The following is a 15450-nucleotide window of genomic DNA, read 5'->3' on the forward strand; positions in this document are numbered from 1 at the left end:
ACTCCTCCCCAGCCCTATCACACCTCTCTAGCCAGCGCCTACTCCTCCGGAAGGAGTCCTCCCCCAGACCCATCACACCTCTACCCAGCAGACTCCTCCTCAGCCCCATCACCTCACCCCCTTCCTCCAAAGTCACGTGCCTGCGGAGCTTCCAACTGCAGGAGAAAGGAAGGCTAAAATGCAAAGCCTGGAGTCCCCGAACAAGCGGAGAAACGCAAATCACAGTCCCAGACGTGCAAAGAACGGGCACTGGGTCTCATCAAGTTAACTAGAGTTTACGGAGCGTTTGCATCGGTCGGCCCCGAGCGAGGAGCTGAGGATAAAAAAGTGAACAGCAGAGACTTGGTACCACCGCTGTCTGGACTCTCATTCTAGCGACAGAAGCAGATCATTTCGACAAACCCAACAAAGCAGGGGCTGGACGAAGAGCTTTTGAAGCACTCGGCTTAGAGAACTCAAAAGACTGACTCTCAACCAGTCGGAAGTGACGTCCTAGCAGAGACCTGCAGGTCCGCCACGTAACTGGACGCCACCTCAACTAGCACTTTCTCCCGGACTGGCTTAAAGAGAGGAAAAGTGTGGCTGGACCACACCAACCTGCCCTTGCCCTACCGTTCCTGACCCCCCCCCCAAGGACCCACCAAGCCAGACCAAAGCCCGGGCCGCAGCCTGGACGGGAGAGCTGTTCCTGCCCCGGATCCCGTCCGGCGCCCTGCGGACAATGGGCTTCAGGATTCAACCATGCGCATGCGCGACCCTTTTTCTCCAGCGGATTCTTCTGGTCACCTGGACGCCGGCATCTCAGCCAACTGCCCCTCAGGGTCCCTTTACGCCCTTGACGCCTCCTGCCGGGTCTCACCTACGGCCCCATTCCTCCTTCTTCCGCAGGGACCGCTAAGCCCTCACGCGACCGCCTCCAGCCACCCGACTTCGACAGGAGCCTCTCCGCGCGGCGCGGCTTCCGCTTCCGGCGAGTATTGTGTGTCGCGCTGCGGGGCGGGGGGAGGAGGAAGGAGGGAGGCAGCGCTCCGGTGGCTCCGCGCCCCGCACTCCCGGACCCGAAGCCGGGAAGGTAGGTGCCGTCCCGCCGCCGCGCCCGTGCCCCGGGGCCTGTCCCGGCCGGCCGGCTCCGCCTGCCGCGTCCTAGTGACCCGCGACTGCGTCACCGGCCCCCTGCACGTAACTACAGCTGCCTCCGCCCGCCTCAGGCCCGGGCGGACGTTTTGCCGCCCCGGCGACGTCAGCGCGTCCGGCGTTGCTTGGCTACCCCGCCGTTCCCCCGTCCCGCTGCCGCTCGCCTCCCGCGGTGAAACTGAGCCGTCACCGCCGATCTCGGCTGCGTCATAGCGGCCGGCATCCCACCTTAACGTCACACCTCCAAACCTAGACACGCGTCCTTCCTTCCCCTGCCAGGCACGACGTTTCTTCACCCCACTCTCCAATCTCTTGCGCCAGATCTGGCGGGAGAAGATGGAGACGGGGGTGGGACAGAGTTGTGGACAGCGCTCAGGAGAGGGTTGCAAGATGGGACCTTGGACAGTGGTAGAAACACAATGAGGACGTCCCTGAAGTTTGCCCTTCCACTGAAACACGAGGAATAGAGAGAGGGGAAGGACTAACCCACAGGCAAGCGAGGCCTCAGGCGAGCTCTGAGTCCTCTCCATATTTCCCAGACCCTTTATCCATCTGTCTTTCACACCACTGTTCCGTTTTCTTTGCCAGTCTAGGTCTGTCCTGGCCCTTAACTGCATGTAATTCAACTCACTTCAGGTGAGAAGGCCACTTAGTTTCCAAGAAGATTGGGGAAAGGGCAGGTCACCAGTCAAAATTGGATTCCCGTGGTTAGAGAAAACTCATCTGACAGAACTCATCTAACGTTGGGGGGAAAATTCTAGTTCAGTTAAGTTATTGAGTCCCTATTCCAAATTAAACACTGTCGTATGTACTGTCAGTATATCAAAACCAAACCTGTTGCCGCTGAGTTGATTCCAACTCATAGCAACCCTGTATAATTGTTAATAGTTGTTAGCCCAATTCATTTCATGGCCACATCTATCTCAGCACATAGATCTGCTGAATTTCCTTCCTTCCATTGGATCCCTCGGGGTGATGGATGTGCAGTGTGGATATAGGGATAAACAAATGAACTTAACTTCTGGATAAAAGTGTTGCCATTCTACGGATGGAGTAGGGGACCAGCCTTCTGCTTTATAAATCTCTTTGCTGCATTTCCAGTTCTTTTGAGGCATCACTTGAGGGAGATTTTGATTGCCTATTTACTTTCTTTCTCTTAATCCCCAACCACTCCAGAACCTATTAGTTGAAGACACAGTATGTCCAGGGAATTAATTATGAATAGCTATCTTGAAAGACTGCAGTCATTGCTCAATATTTACAGTAGACTTATCAGCCCTCTTTTTAAAAGGTTATTGGTTTGAACTCAATAACGTACCCTTTAGTATAGTTGCCATAAATTTATCATTTTTCAGCAGTTCCAACTGTCCAAATGCCCACAAATAGAAGTGGGATGTTGTGTGAGTCATTTCATTTCAAGAATTTTCTCTAGGCTAGTCTGATAAAAGAATAATTTCAAACTTTCCTTTAAAAAGGAGATTGTTACCCTCACCTAACCCATTCCATTTATTACCCTTTGAAAGAATGAGAGAAGAGTGTCAGGGAATCAAGATTAGGCTTTATTAATACTTTGACTTTTATGGCAGTTTGCAGTTTCTCAAACTCCTTTCTCATCTATAAGAAAAATATATCAAGCTGGGGATACATTGGTCTGGAACTAATTGGTTCTAAGATACAAATGGGATGAACCTGATTAGGAGTATATTGGGCTAAGGTAGGAAGAAACCTCTGTTTTTAACAAGAGAAAGCAGACGGGAAATATTGAGGGATGAGTGTCAGTTTGCTGAAGAGGGGGAAAAAAAGATTAGGTTGATAGTTGGGAGTAAAATTTGGAAATGGAGAAAGAAAAGAGAGGTTGAATCAAGTGGGGGGAAAGATGGAGAATACCAAGATGGGTTAAAAGTGGGTGTAGGGTTTAATATGAGAGTAAATGTCAGGCCAGGGATGCAAGAAAATTAAACCTCCAACTAATATTTTTCTTTTCTCTGCCCCTCCTCCTATCCCCAAGTTAAATAATGGCAGAGACGGGTCTGTTAGAGGCTGGGGCCTCTGCAGCATCCACAGCTGCAGCTCTGGAGAACTTACAGGTGGAGGCAAGCTGCTCTGTGTGCCTGGAGTACCTGAAGGAGCCTGTCATCATTGAGTGTGGGCACAACTTCTGCAAAGCTTGCATCACACGCTGGTGGGAGGACCTGGAGAGGGACTTCCCTTGTCCTGTGTGTCGAAAAACGTCCCGCTACCGCAGTCTCCGACCCAATCGGCAACTAGGCAGCATGGTAGAAATTGCCAAGCAGCTCCAGGCTGTCAAGAGGAAGATCCGGGATGAGAGCCTCTGCCCCCAGCACCATGAGGCCCTCAACCTCTTCTGCTATGAGGACCAGGAGCCTGTATGTTTGATATGTGCAATTTCCCACACACACCGAGTCCACACCGTCGTGCCGCTGGACGATGCCACACAGGAGTACAAGGTGGGGAACCAGATGCATGATACCAACATGGGGAAAGAGGGCGAAGCAGCGGTGGATGGGAGACTCCCTGAGTAGAGGATTATAAATTCCTTGAGAGCAAGACTGCATCTGGTCTTCACTCTGTGATCCTCTCAGAGCTACACACACTGGGGGCCCAAGGTACTCCTGATCAACTCAATTATCCTCAAGTATGAAGAGCAGTGGTATGGAGGATCCAGAATTATACTCTTGACTTTTGCAACACATTTGAGTCTTAAGTGTGAATGTCTGTATGTGTGATCTTGGGACGTGTTATATTTTTCATAAATGAATGAAACCACATGGAGAAGATCTAACTTAGGAAGAATTGAACAGTGGTCTGGTTTCCTCGTTCTCTCCCCTTGCTCAGAATACCCCTTATTTCCCATGTATTCGGAGTAGGTAATACCACTTCTTTAGACTGATAATCCCCAGTCCATGCTGAACTAGTCTGTTGTTTGCATCTTCTCTAGTAATGGATAACATAGCATCTGGTATAACTTGCTCCTGGGACATGGTAGATATTTGAGTTATGGGAATTAGAGATTTCATTGTCTTAGCATGTTGTCACTTACTTTGCTAAATAATGTTGGAAACAAGATTTGAGGTAATTTACAGTATAAGCAATGAAGATTTTATTATTTTTATAGGTGGTCAGAGTTGGATGGAAGGACAGGTTTAAAGAAGGATACCAGGGTACAGAAGGTCACTTTGACAGCAATAGGCAGTTACATACTGTAAGAAAATGGACAGGATTGGGGAAGGACACAGAGGTTGGTGCCTGTTGGAAAGCTACGAGAGTGAGAAGAAAGTTGGGTGAGCAGAGATAACTTGGATAGGTTGGTGGCAGAAGGGACCAGTAAGAAATTGACACCCAAATGACAGGCAAGTAAGGGAGTTGGATCAAGTGATGGTGAGATGGGTAATAAGCAAACAAATGGATTGACCTCTGAATGAAGCATGTGCTAGCCAACCCCGATTGTTACCTTCCCACTGCCTCCCCCTCCCCTCAGGAAAAGCTACAGAAGTGCCTGGACCCCCTGGAGCAGAAGCTGCAGGATATCACCCGCTGCAAGTCCTCTGAGGAGAAAAAGCCTGGAGAGCTCAAGGTACAGGCAAGCTGTTACATTTGGGCTGCTCTGCAGGTCTTTTCCTAACAGACAATTAACCACAGACTAAATAATCCACCAGTTCTGATTCACTAGAAAAATGCTATTCTCTCAAAATTGGTGATATTTTACAAGGTTTGATTGTCATTGAATATTGCCCATAAATAACTTGTTATGAATTAAGGAGAAGGATATAAGAGGTGAAGGACAGACAGAACATCTTGTATCTGACAAGCTGAGGAAATTCATGTCTGTTGGTCTCATTTGTCTTTATAGCAGGAAGGGAAGCTCTTTGTTGAGGATGCTAGGATAAGAGTTTCTTAGAGGGATCGAGGAGAGGAGAATTTAGAAGATTCACTGGGGAAAAAGGGAGACAGGGCTGACCAAGAGCTGACAGAAGAACTGCCCAGTGACATTAGGACGACATTCTTTTGACTCAAGTAAGCTCAAGTATTCTAGCTGATGTTGTTCATTCCTAGAAATTCTTCCCCTTCCTACCCTCCACCCATAGTATCCTATCTGTCCTTCAGATCTCAGGATGAAAGGTACTTCTTACAGTTTTTCTTGACTCTTCAGAAATGAACTTCCTTAATTTTCATACTGTTTTGCATTTTTTCATAAGATTACCATATTCAAGCTTGTACTATAGTATTTCAGTATCTGCCTTATTTCTTCTATTGGGTAGTAATATTAGTAGAAGGAACAACTACCCGTTGGCCTTAAGTCGATTCCAACTCACAGCGACCCTGTAGGACAGAGTACAACTGCCCCATAGAGTTTCCAAGGCTGTAAATCTTTATGGAAGCAGACTGCCACATCTTTCTCCCTCAGAGTGGCTGGTGGGTTCAAACTGCCAACTTTTTGGTTAGCAGTTGAGCACTTTGACCACTGTGCCACTAGGGCTCCTGTAGCAGTGATAGTAACTGATATTTATTGAGTCCTGTGCATTACTTCATTAGATGCCCATGATGTTCCTAATTCACAAAATTTTATATTAGGTCTCAGGGTTTTCCCTAGATTACAGTTCTAAGAATTCAGGCCAAGATTGGGGTAAGTGGGACATAGAGATGTTACAAGACAAAGAGAAGGAGGTCCTGGAGCTCATCTTCGGCAAGGGTGAACTTAGCTACCCCGTAGGGTAGGTGCTCTTGCCCCCAGTTTACACAGGAGGAAAAACAAACTTGAAGTAACTAATCCAAAATCATACAGCCAGTAAGTGGCAAAACCAGGGATACCAGTCCTCTGTGAATTAGCTAATATTTATTAAACCGTTCATATAGGCCAAGCTCAGTATTTGGTACTAGGGTACAGTGATGATCAGAGGTCCCTGCCTTCCTTGAGCTTACAGTCAAGTAGAGAAAATAGGTAATGTCACAGAAAGCACAGGTGCAAGTTTGTAAGTACACAGCATAGAGATTTGGCCTAAGTAAAGGCTTCCGGAGAAATAATGAGTGTGTGGGGTTGAGATTTAGGGATCACCGGAAGTTTAACACAGGTTTTAAAATAGTACAATGTTTTGTTTTTTAATGAATCACCACATTCCAACAGAAGGAAATATTATTACTTTAGTCCTTTATACATTTGAACAAAGCAAGCATGTGAATTTTTAAAAAATTAATTTTGATTGCCAAGGTGAACTTCAAAAATCTTTTATTCCTTTGGAGGGCTCCTGAAAAACTTAAAATATATGAAAATGAAGTTTAGTCTCAGTCACTAACTGTCCTCTTCCTGTTGCTCACCTTCTTGGTAGTGGGGGTTAGGGAGGAGAATAAAATTTTTGGAAACCTTGTTCACTTGTTCATCCTTGAACAGAGCTATGGTGCTTTTAAAAAGGTAAATTATCATCTCAGTGATCTCTGAAACTACCACCAACATTCCTTTTGTGATTATTTGAATTCTCCTCCCTCTCTCCATCCATTTCTCCCTCATTTGTACCTCCAGAATCAGACCCAATACCCCTATTAAAAATAATTTGTAATTAACTATACTAAATGAAAATTATAGATTAAAAATCTATTTACTTAAAGAATTAAAAAAAAATACTATCATAATATAGTACAATACAATATAACAGAACAGTAAAAGGAAAGTAATTTATAACAAACTGCAGTATATTAATAGACAGGGAAAGACACTACAATGTAATTATACTCTTGTGTCTTATGAGAAATTATTAACACAACAAATACAAATTCAGACTGAGGTAACATGGTAATGTCAACTCAGACACCAGAAGCAGCTTAGCTCTTGGTGACATGATTTTTCAAAATGATAAATAGCTTTTGGTAAAGCTCTCAGGAAGACAAAATACACCCTTCCTGAGTTTTATCAGGTAGTTACAGGTGCACTTCTCACATGCACTTTGGAACAGAATATGATCTCACAACATTTGCCCTGAAAGTAGAACATTGTCCTCTTCTCCTTTCTTTCCTTCTTCCTTTTTTAGAGGTGACGTGTGGGTAGAAGTTTCAGATTCATAGCCATGGTAAGTAGGAAGCTAAAAGGCTCTCCCTCTTATAAACCCATCATCCCTTCTCTTTTCATTCTGTTTGTAGGGCGGTCGTTTTAAATGAGGGTGCTACCACCTCCTAGGGACATTTTGGAAGAGGGGGGGCGTTACATGGTATATTAAGAATTACTCTGTGTTTAAGATGGTACTCAAGTTCAGGCTTACATTTTGAATATCCAGCAAAACACTAGGAGATGGTGTAGAACAGTTGGTTGTGTGGGATTGTCTCACAAATTGCAGGACTGCTAGCATCCTTGTCAGGAGCACCCCCAACCATAACAGCCTGAAAAAATACTCCTAATTTCCAAAATGTCCTTAAGAGAGGATAACACCCTCGTTACAAATCACTGCCCAACAGATACAGAGTGAAAAGAGAAAGAATGATGGATTTATAAGAGGGAGAGCCTTTTAGCTTCCTATTTACTGTGGCTTTGAATCTGAAATGTCTCCCCACACATCATTTCTCAAAATGAAGGAAGGAAAGAAAGAGAAGAGAAGAAGGCCGTTGTGTTTTACTTTCAGAGCAAATGTTTGGAGAGCATATTCTGTTTTAAAGTGCACTTGAGAAGACAGCAGTGGGAAAGAAAGCAGCAAGTGACTAGAGAACTGGAGCTAGTCAGCCTCAGCTGGGAACTAGCCTGAAACCCTGAGATGTCAAGACTGTAAAGCCTAGCCCTGGCTTTCATCTTCACTCTCTCTTCACCCTCAGCCCTGCCTTCTAGTCCCTACCTTCCTCTGCCTTCTGGAGTCCCAGTCTCTGCTTCTTATTTTGCTTCACTCTTGGGTTAATCCCTCCCTGTCAGTCAAAAGAAGCTTCTCCAATTCTTTGGGGACATCACTTGTTGGTAAGGTGGAGGCACAGAAGGGAGGCTGTGCTGAAGGATTAATGCTCACAATGGGTATGGCTGGTGTTTTAGAATCCTGTATTATGATACCAGATTTCAAGAGTTCCTGAGTTGTGCAAATAGTTAAGCACTCAACTATTAGCCAAAAGGTTGATGGTTCTAACCCACCTAGAAGTGCCTTGAAAGATAGGCCTGGTGATCTGCTTCTGGATAACCACAGCCTTGAAAACCCTGTGGAGCAGTTCCACTCTGCACACATGGGGCTGCCATGAGTAGAAATCAACTAGTCAGCAGCCAACAAAAAAGTTATCAGATTCAGGAATGTTAATAGGTTTAAGCCTGTGTTCTGGTTTAGTGAAAGCATGTTTCAAATTTAGGCAACTAATTTACCAGAAATCTTCTGGAACCCGTTCTTGGGTGGGAACTGCCAATTCTGTGAAGTGACTTGAAGCTATTTAACAGGCTTAGCCCTGAAATGGAAACCCTGGTGGCATAGTGGTTAAGTGTTACGGCTGCTAACCAAAGGGTCAGCAGTTCGAATCCGCCAGGCTCTCCTTGGAAACTCTATGGGGCAGTTCTACTCTGTCCTATAGGGTCGCTATGAGTCGGAATCAACTTGACAGCACTGGGTTTGGTTTGTGTTTTGGTTTAGCCCTGAAATCTGCATATATGTTTTGTAACAACCCATTACAAAAACTCTTACTGATTCCTTTCCAGTTGGTTCTCTGGTTTTTATCAGGTAGATGTCTTGCAATATGACAAGTAATGACAATCTTATCTCTAACTTTTCAATATTTATACTTTCCTTTTCTTGACAGATTGCGTTAACTGGAACTTTAGAGTTGGACAGTAGCAGAGAGAGAGTTCTCTCTGAAATATCTGAATAGTACATGTCATCATAGTATTGAGTTCTGATGTCCTGAATGCATTTTATTAAAACATAAAAAAAAAAAAAAACTTTTTTAGAAGTTTATTTCATAAAGTAATTTTTTTTTTTAATTTCTACTTTTTTAAAAATTTCCTCAATGGTCTTCACTATGCTAAATCGTCAGTAGGGGCAGGGGGTGACAGTCAGGATGGATCCATTCTTTACAAAAGGAAATTCCAAGAGAAAAGAGAAAACCAAGTGTCTTATTAAAGTATTTCCAGTGTCTTTGTGAGTTTTTTAATTCATATACATGGTGGGTGGGAGGAGAGCTCCTCACACCCCACTGACCCTGCTGTTGTAACATCCTCCTCCCTCTGTCCTCAGAGACTGGTGGAGAGTCGCCGGCAGCAGATCCTAACGGAGTTTGAGGAGCTTCATAGGCGGTTGGATGAAGAACAGCAGGTGTTGCTTTCACGACTGGAGGAGGAGGAACAGGATATTCTGCAGCGTCTCCGAGAAAATGCTGCTCACCTTGGGGACAAGCGCCGGGACCTGGCCCACTTGGCTGCTGAGGTGGAGGGCAAGTGCTTACAGTCGGGCTTCGAGATGCTTAAGGTTCGCCCTTTGCCCCTGTGTAGCCCCTCAGGTTGACCACAATCCAGCTTTGCACAGGCCGTTGTAGTGGCCCTGGATTGTCACCCTTCTGCTCTGCTGCTCTAAACCCCATTCTTTCTTCTAGACATGCTCGAAGGATCTTCTACTGAAAAGGCTTCTCTGATGTCTTCCATCATTTCTCTGTTCTTAAGCCTTATTAACAATTATGTGCTTAATTTGAACCAAAGAAATTTACTATTTTGAAAGATGGGAAGTCTATTCTGAATTAGTGAAAAACTGTGCATTAAAAATTTTGCAAACACAATTACCACTACTTTTAAGTCCTGGAACTTGATTTATCTAGTGCTGAAAAGAAAATGAGAAACATAGTTTCAAGGATACTTGAAATTATGTGTAATAATATACTGCTTTTGATCCACAAATCAAAAAAACGGCCACTGCCTTCAGTTGATTCTGACTCATAGCAACCCAGAGGACAGAGTACAACTGCCCCATAGAGTTTCCAAGACTGTAAACCTTTATGGAAGCAGACTGCCACATCTTTCTCCCTCAGAGCAGCTGGGGGGTTCAAACTGCCAACTTGCACTTAGCAACTGCGCACTTTAACCACTTTGCCACCAGGGCTTCTCTGATACGCAAACAGTGCCTCTAAAATGTTTGAAAGAATTTGTTTTCTTAGGTAGATTAATGGTGTTAGCCAGACTGTAGGAAACATATTTCTTTTAGAGATGACAGTACCAGCATTTGAATCAGTGAGGCTTTATTGTACATTTATGTGCATGTTATGTATTGCCTGGTATTTATTCTTGTGTCCTTTCGTGTATATGTGTTCTGCCTTCCACATTAAACTGGAAGATCTTGTGGGGGAGGAGAGATTTGTCTTCTTTTGTTCTGGACCCCAGGTATTCTCAAATCAGAGACTGACACACAGTTATCAATGTTTGGTTACTAATACCAGAGGGGGGATACCAAACCACAACAGTAAATTGTGACTCATTCCTATGCCACCAGTTTGGAATTCAGTCCCTCAAGGGGATTGGACTCTGCGGTTGGTACTTGGGAGGCAGAGTAAAGAGCTGACACACAATTCCTGTCCCCTGCAGGGAGCTCCCAGTGTCACTGAGGAACAAAGACAAATACATAGGAAACCATTTGGAAGTGACATAAATTACCAAGCTTCTTGATGACCAGAGCTGAAAGTGGGGATTCGGTTAGGAGAGATGCACTCGAGTTCCTCTGGTGGTCTTCTCCTTGGATCCTGTCCCTTAGTTTGCCCTGTGTCTATTTTATAGATCTAGAACTTTCTGGGGGATGGTTGAATCTTTTGCCTTCAGAACACTTGAATACCAGGACCAATATTGCTTTCTTTTCTCCTTCCCTCTAGGATGTCAAAAGTACCTTGGAAAAGTAAGTTATCTCCTGTATTTCTCTTGAGTGAGTTAGGTCTTGGCTTAGAGACTAGGGGTGCAGTAGAGTCAGAGGAGCAAGGATAGGGTAGCCATACAATATCTGGGTGGGATGTGGAAATAGGTTCCTCGCCCTGTGAAGCCAGAGGGCAAATCACTGGGACTTCCTTGGTAAGGAGAATGATAATGTAAAACTAGATTCCATTCTGTCCTGTGGGGTATAATAGTGTCCAAACAGGATGTAAGGAGGAAGGGGTTGGGGGATGGAGATCTGTGTTTATCATTTATGCACAAAATAGAAAAATACCCCTAGAATGTTCTGAGACTCATTCTCAAGGTAAGGCTCTGTCCAGGGGACTATATGGCTCTCCATAAATTGGTAAAAGAAAGAAGTAGGCAAGTGCTTGTCTTCAGGGAAGGGGAAGAAAGTGGGAAGATGGAAAATTTTAGCTTCGCCCTAAAAATGAAAACATCCGAGTATGTACTTGGCTAGAGCTTTCCCCTGACCCTGCCCTCTCTTCCCCTATCTCCTTACCCCTCCTAGATGTGAGAAAGTGAAGACCATGGAGGTAACTTCCGTATCCATAGAGCTGGAGAAGAACTTCAGCAATTTCCCCCGACAGTACTTTGCCTTGAGGAAGATCCTTAAACAGCTCATTGGTAAGTTGCTCCCAAAAGAAAACTAGCAGAGGGGATCAGCAGGCAAAAGAAAATCCTTAGGTCCTACCTCATCTGGGCTTCAGTTACCCCTCTGTCACTTTCTATGCTCACACTCACCCCACCCCTTTACCTGGCTTTCAGTGTCACTCACCATTGAGTCATAGAAATCAAGTGAGAGGAAGCTTTAGGTATCATGTGCTCATATGTCCGTATATTTCTAAATAGGCACCCAGAGAAGTTAAATGGTGTGACCATAGAGTCACACTATTTAACTCATCAGAGTGACCATATAATTTAGTATCTAAATTGGAACAGTCTTTAGAGTGAAATGTAGTGCCATTAATATTTATTCAGAGAAAATAGGTATAAACCAGACTGTTCCAGGAAAGCAGACACAGGGTCACTCTCCCTAGACCTTAATGCTGCCTTGCTCTCTATCCTTAACACATTGCATTCTTCCTGGCCCTCAACTGTGCCTAGCTCTTCCCCACACAGTGAAGTAGATGATGTCAGAGGGGGATGGCGAGAGACGAGGGTGGAACCTTAGACCACCTTCCCTTACAGAGTCAAGAGATCATTATCTGTTTATATTAGGGTCAAGGTGAAGAGTGAAGCCACTGTTCCCTCCTCTCTCTTAGGTGACATCCTGGATTGAGAAAGTTAACCAAACCATGATGTTCTGGGAACCTTTGTGAGAACAGGCTGTGTAAAGGCAGGCTGAAAGAGTGAGGCAGGGGTGATTAGCTATTCCCATCCTCATCTAGCTCCCCACTCTGGCTTCTCCCGCCAGCGGACGTGACCCTGGACCCTGAGACTGCTCATCCTAACCTAGTCTTGTCGGAAGATCGTAAGAGTGTCAAGTTCGTGGAGACAAGACTCCGGGACCTCCCTGACACACCACGGCGTTTCACCTTCTACCCTTGTGTCCTGGCTACAGAGGGTTTCACTTCAGGTCGACACTACTGGGAGGTGGAGGTGGGCGACAAGACCCACTGGGCAGTGGGTGTGTGCCAGGACTCCGTGAGCCGAAAGGGCGAGCTAACTCCACTCCCTGAGACTGGCTACTGGCGGGTGCGGCTGTGGAATGGGGACAAATATGCGGCCACTACCACGCCTTTTACCCCTTTGCACATCAAGGTGAAACCCAAGCGGGTTGGCATATTCTTAGACTATGAGGCTGGCACGCTGTCTTTTTACAACGTCACAGACCGTTCTCATATCTACACCTTCACTGACACTTTTACTGAGAAACTTTGGCCCCTCTTCTATCCAGGCATCCGGGCCGGTCGGAAGAATGCTGCGCCACTTACCATTAGGCCCCCTACAGATTGGGAGTGACAGGTAGGTAGGGACATGGAAATAACTGGGGTAAGGCAGGGTCAAGAGCTGTGGGCCTTCCTTCCAGTGTCCTGCTGGAACGTCGTCCTGTCTGCCTGGTTCCAGTCCTGAATCGTCTAGGAGAAACACCTCGGTTTCTAGGATGGTTTGTGTGGAGGAGTAGGGCTGGGCTGGGATGAGAGCACATGCGTCCTCCTCCTGACTGTCGGGGTGAGGAGCTGGTTCCCAGGGGATTGCCTCCCCTGAAGTCCATCAGGTTTTTTATGGCACGAGGATGGTTTGGGAAGGAAGGAGAGGCTTTTCCAGAAACAAAAAGCCGATGAGGGGGAATCTGTCTTCCTCAAACTGGAGGAGGAAACAGAAAGCCCCATATATCCTTTGAGGGGATTATTCAACCCTTAATAGTCTTGTTTCTTGAGTAAGATCATAGAGGTCTGTGTACCTCTAGGTTGAATGATGATGAATGACATTGCTCTCATGGTTCTAGAAGTGGGGAAGTATTTCTGGGGCAGAGATTGGGCATTAAGAAGGGTAGAAGAAAGGTTAGGGAAGGGAGTTTCTTTGGTTTTCTATTCCCAGGCTAAAGTTACCATTATGAGTAGGATTGGCCATAAGTAGGAATGTGCTCGGGGAATTAGGGAGAGGGAAAGAGGGTGGGAAGAAAGAACAGGAGAACCTAGGTCCCTGCCCAGCCTTTCAGCAGAGCTGACTTATTGCCTGCCTCCATATAGTTGGTTGCCTCCAAGAAGTTGGCCACCTTGCTCCTCGCCAGAGACAAGGTGGAAGAGATTCTGCAGACACGTGTACACTTTCATTGCTTTCCCAAAAGAACTGGGAAGGGAGAGGGTAAGGTATTTAAGGAAAGAGAAAGATGTTTCTAACTAAAGCCCTGGCCTTAAAGAAGGCTATTAAGTAGTTTATTCTCAAGTTGTCAGTCCAGTTACCTGGCTGAGGTGTCCAAGCCAGAAAGGAAAAAAGGTAATGGAGTCATTCTCACCCTGAGGTTGGATAGAAAAGGGTGGTATATGTAGGGAAGGCCAGATAGGCAACTCAGTTTCACCTGTGTGCACTTGGCCTGGAACTCGTATTCAGAAGAGCCAGCCTTTTGCTTGTTTGTTGCCGATGTTCACCCTTTGCCATTCCCCTTTTGAGAATGCAAATTATTTTAATATTAGGCCCAAATAAACAGCTGCAGGGTACATATACTGTCAAAAAAAAAAAAAAAGGTAAAGTGATGCATGCCAAACAAAACTAAAATGACTTGGATTATCTCTGCTTGGGTAATCAAGAGTTGACAGAAGATTGGGACAAGAGACTGAAATTCAGTTACTGAGGGCATTTCAGCTCCTCCTCCCACCTCAGTAGGACTTTGTCCACACTCTTCTCCTCTTACCTTTGTGCCTTGACTGTGGTTCTTTGTGGCAAGATACTTTGGTTGGTTGAAATAATATGGAGCAAAGGACCCACTGAAGTGATCTGTGTTGTGTGGTAATTTGGCAATGGCATGGTATTGATGTCTGTAAGAATCACTGGGGTGTTAAAAATGCATGTTCCTGGGTCTCACCCTCAGTGAATGATCAAGGTTTGGGAGGGCCTGGGCATCTGCTTTTTAAACACACTCCTCCCAGCTGAGTCTGGGGATCCTTGTGAAACTCGTCCTGGAGGAGGTTTCAACCATTTCCTTTCTCTCTCTGAGCTGGAGAACCGGTTTCCTGCACCTGCCTGACAGCAATCTTAGGAGAGAGCGTCTGTAACCTCTCCTGACCTATGTTGTCCTCTCCCTGTCTCAGGGTTCATCTCCATTCTGCCCCTTCCATCCTTCTGCTTCTGACCTCAAGAGCTTGCAGGCACTAACTATGAAGAGGAGGTAAACAGGATGCCAAGCAGAACAAATGGGAGACAAAAGTCAGAAGTAGGGGTGTAAAGTGTATGACTGTGTGGGGAGTGGGGTGTCATTTCACAGATAGGGGATGCTATCGATAGGTCTCTGTGAGCCAGTGTCTGAGACTAGGATTAGGAACCATTGACTCACCAAGTGAGGATCCCCTGCTATGTGTCCAGAACTGCCTAACAGGAAGTACGTTTCTTTGATAAGTAGACAGGAGTGGGACTAACCTGTGCTTTCCTGAGCCAGGAGCTCTCTTCTCTCCATCACTCTCATGGTGCTTCCCACTTTGACTCCCACTGGCACAAGTGCCTTTTTGAATGTATAGTCACTGTTCCTTCCGTCTGTAGATTTTCAGGCATCTGCCTTTGGCTTCAGGACCACAGTCTAACTGGTTATAATTGCCATAACTGTCTCCCAAACCTATCTGCATGGAGAGACCAATCTTTTGTCCTGCAGATGTTAAGAAGTCTAAGATGTTCTGCTCCACCAGGTTTTCTAGTCTCTACTCAGTATAACTGATTTGGGGCTTGAGGAAGACTGGACGGAAGGCAAAGCTCAGGGACCCTGGGATTGCTGGGGATGGCTTTACAAA

General features: G+C 45.6%; 1 protein-coding gene across 2 annotated transcripts; it reads left to right on the plus strand.

The window, feature by feature from the left end:
• Positions 1 to 987: 987 nt before the first annotated feature.
• On the plus strand, positions 988 to 15427 carry TRIM39 (tripartite motif containing 39). 2 transcript variants are annotated; one of them, XM_049879009.1, is made up of 8 exons: positions 3150 to 3602; positions 4634 to 4729; positions 9336 to 9566; positions 10951 to 10973; positions 11517 to 11632; positions 12423 to 12607; positions 12906 to 12973; positions 15349 to 15427. In XM_049879009.1, exons 1-8 carry the CDS (start codon positions 3150 to 3152, stop codon positions 15371 to 15373), a joined length of 1197 nt encoding a protein of 398 aa, XP_049734966.1. In that variant the 3' UTR covers positions 15374 to 15427. The 2 variants fall into 2 exon arrangements, with proteins under 2 accessions (XP_049734883.1, XP_049734966.1); XM_049878926.1 differs by lacking the exon at positions 15349 to 15427 and adding an exon at positions 988 to 1072 and having other exon boundaries at positions 3143 to 3602; positions 12423 to 12980.
• Positions 15428 to 15450: the final 23 nt, after the last annotated feature.

Source organism: Elephas maximus, chromosome 1 (genome assembly GCF_024166365.1).
Source record: "Elephas maximus indicus isolate mEleMax1 chromosome 1, mEleMax1 primary haplotype, whole genome shotgun sequence".
NCBI classification, from domain to species: Eukaryota; Metazoa; Chordata; class Mammalia; order Proboscidea; family Elephantidae; genus Elephas; species Elephas maximus.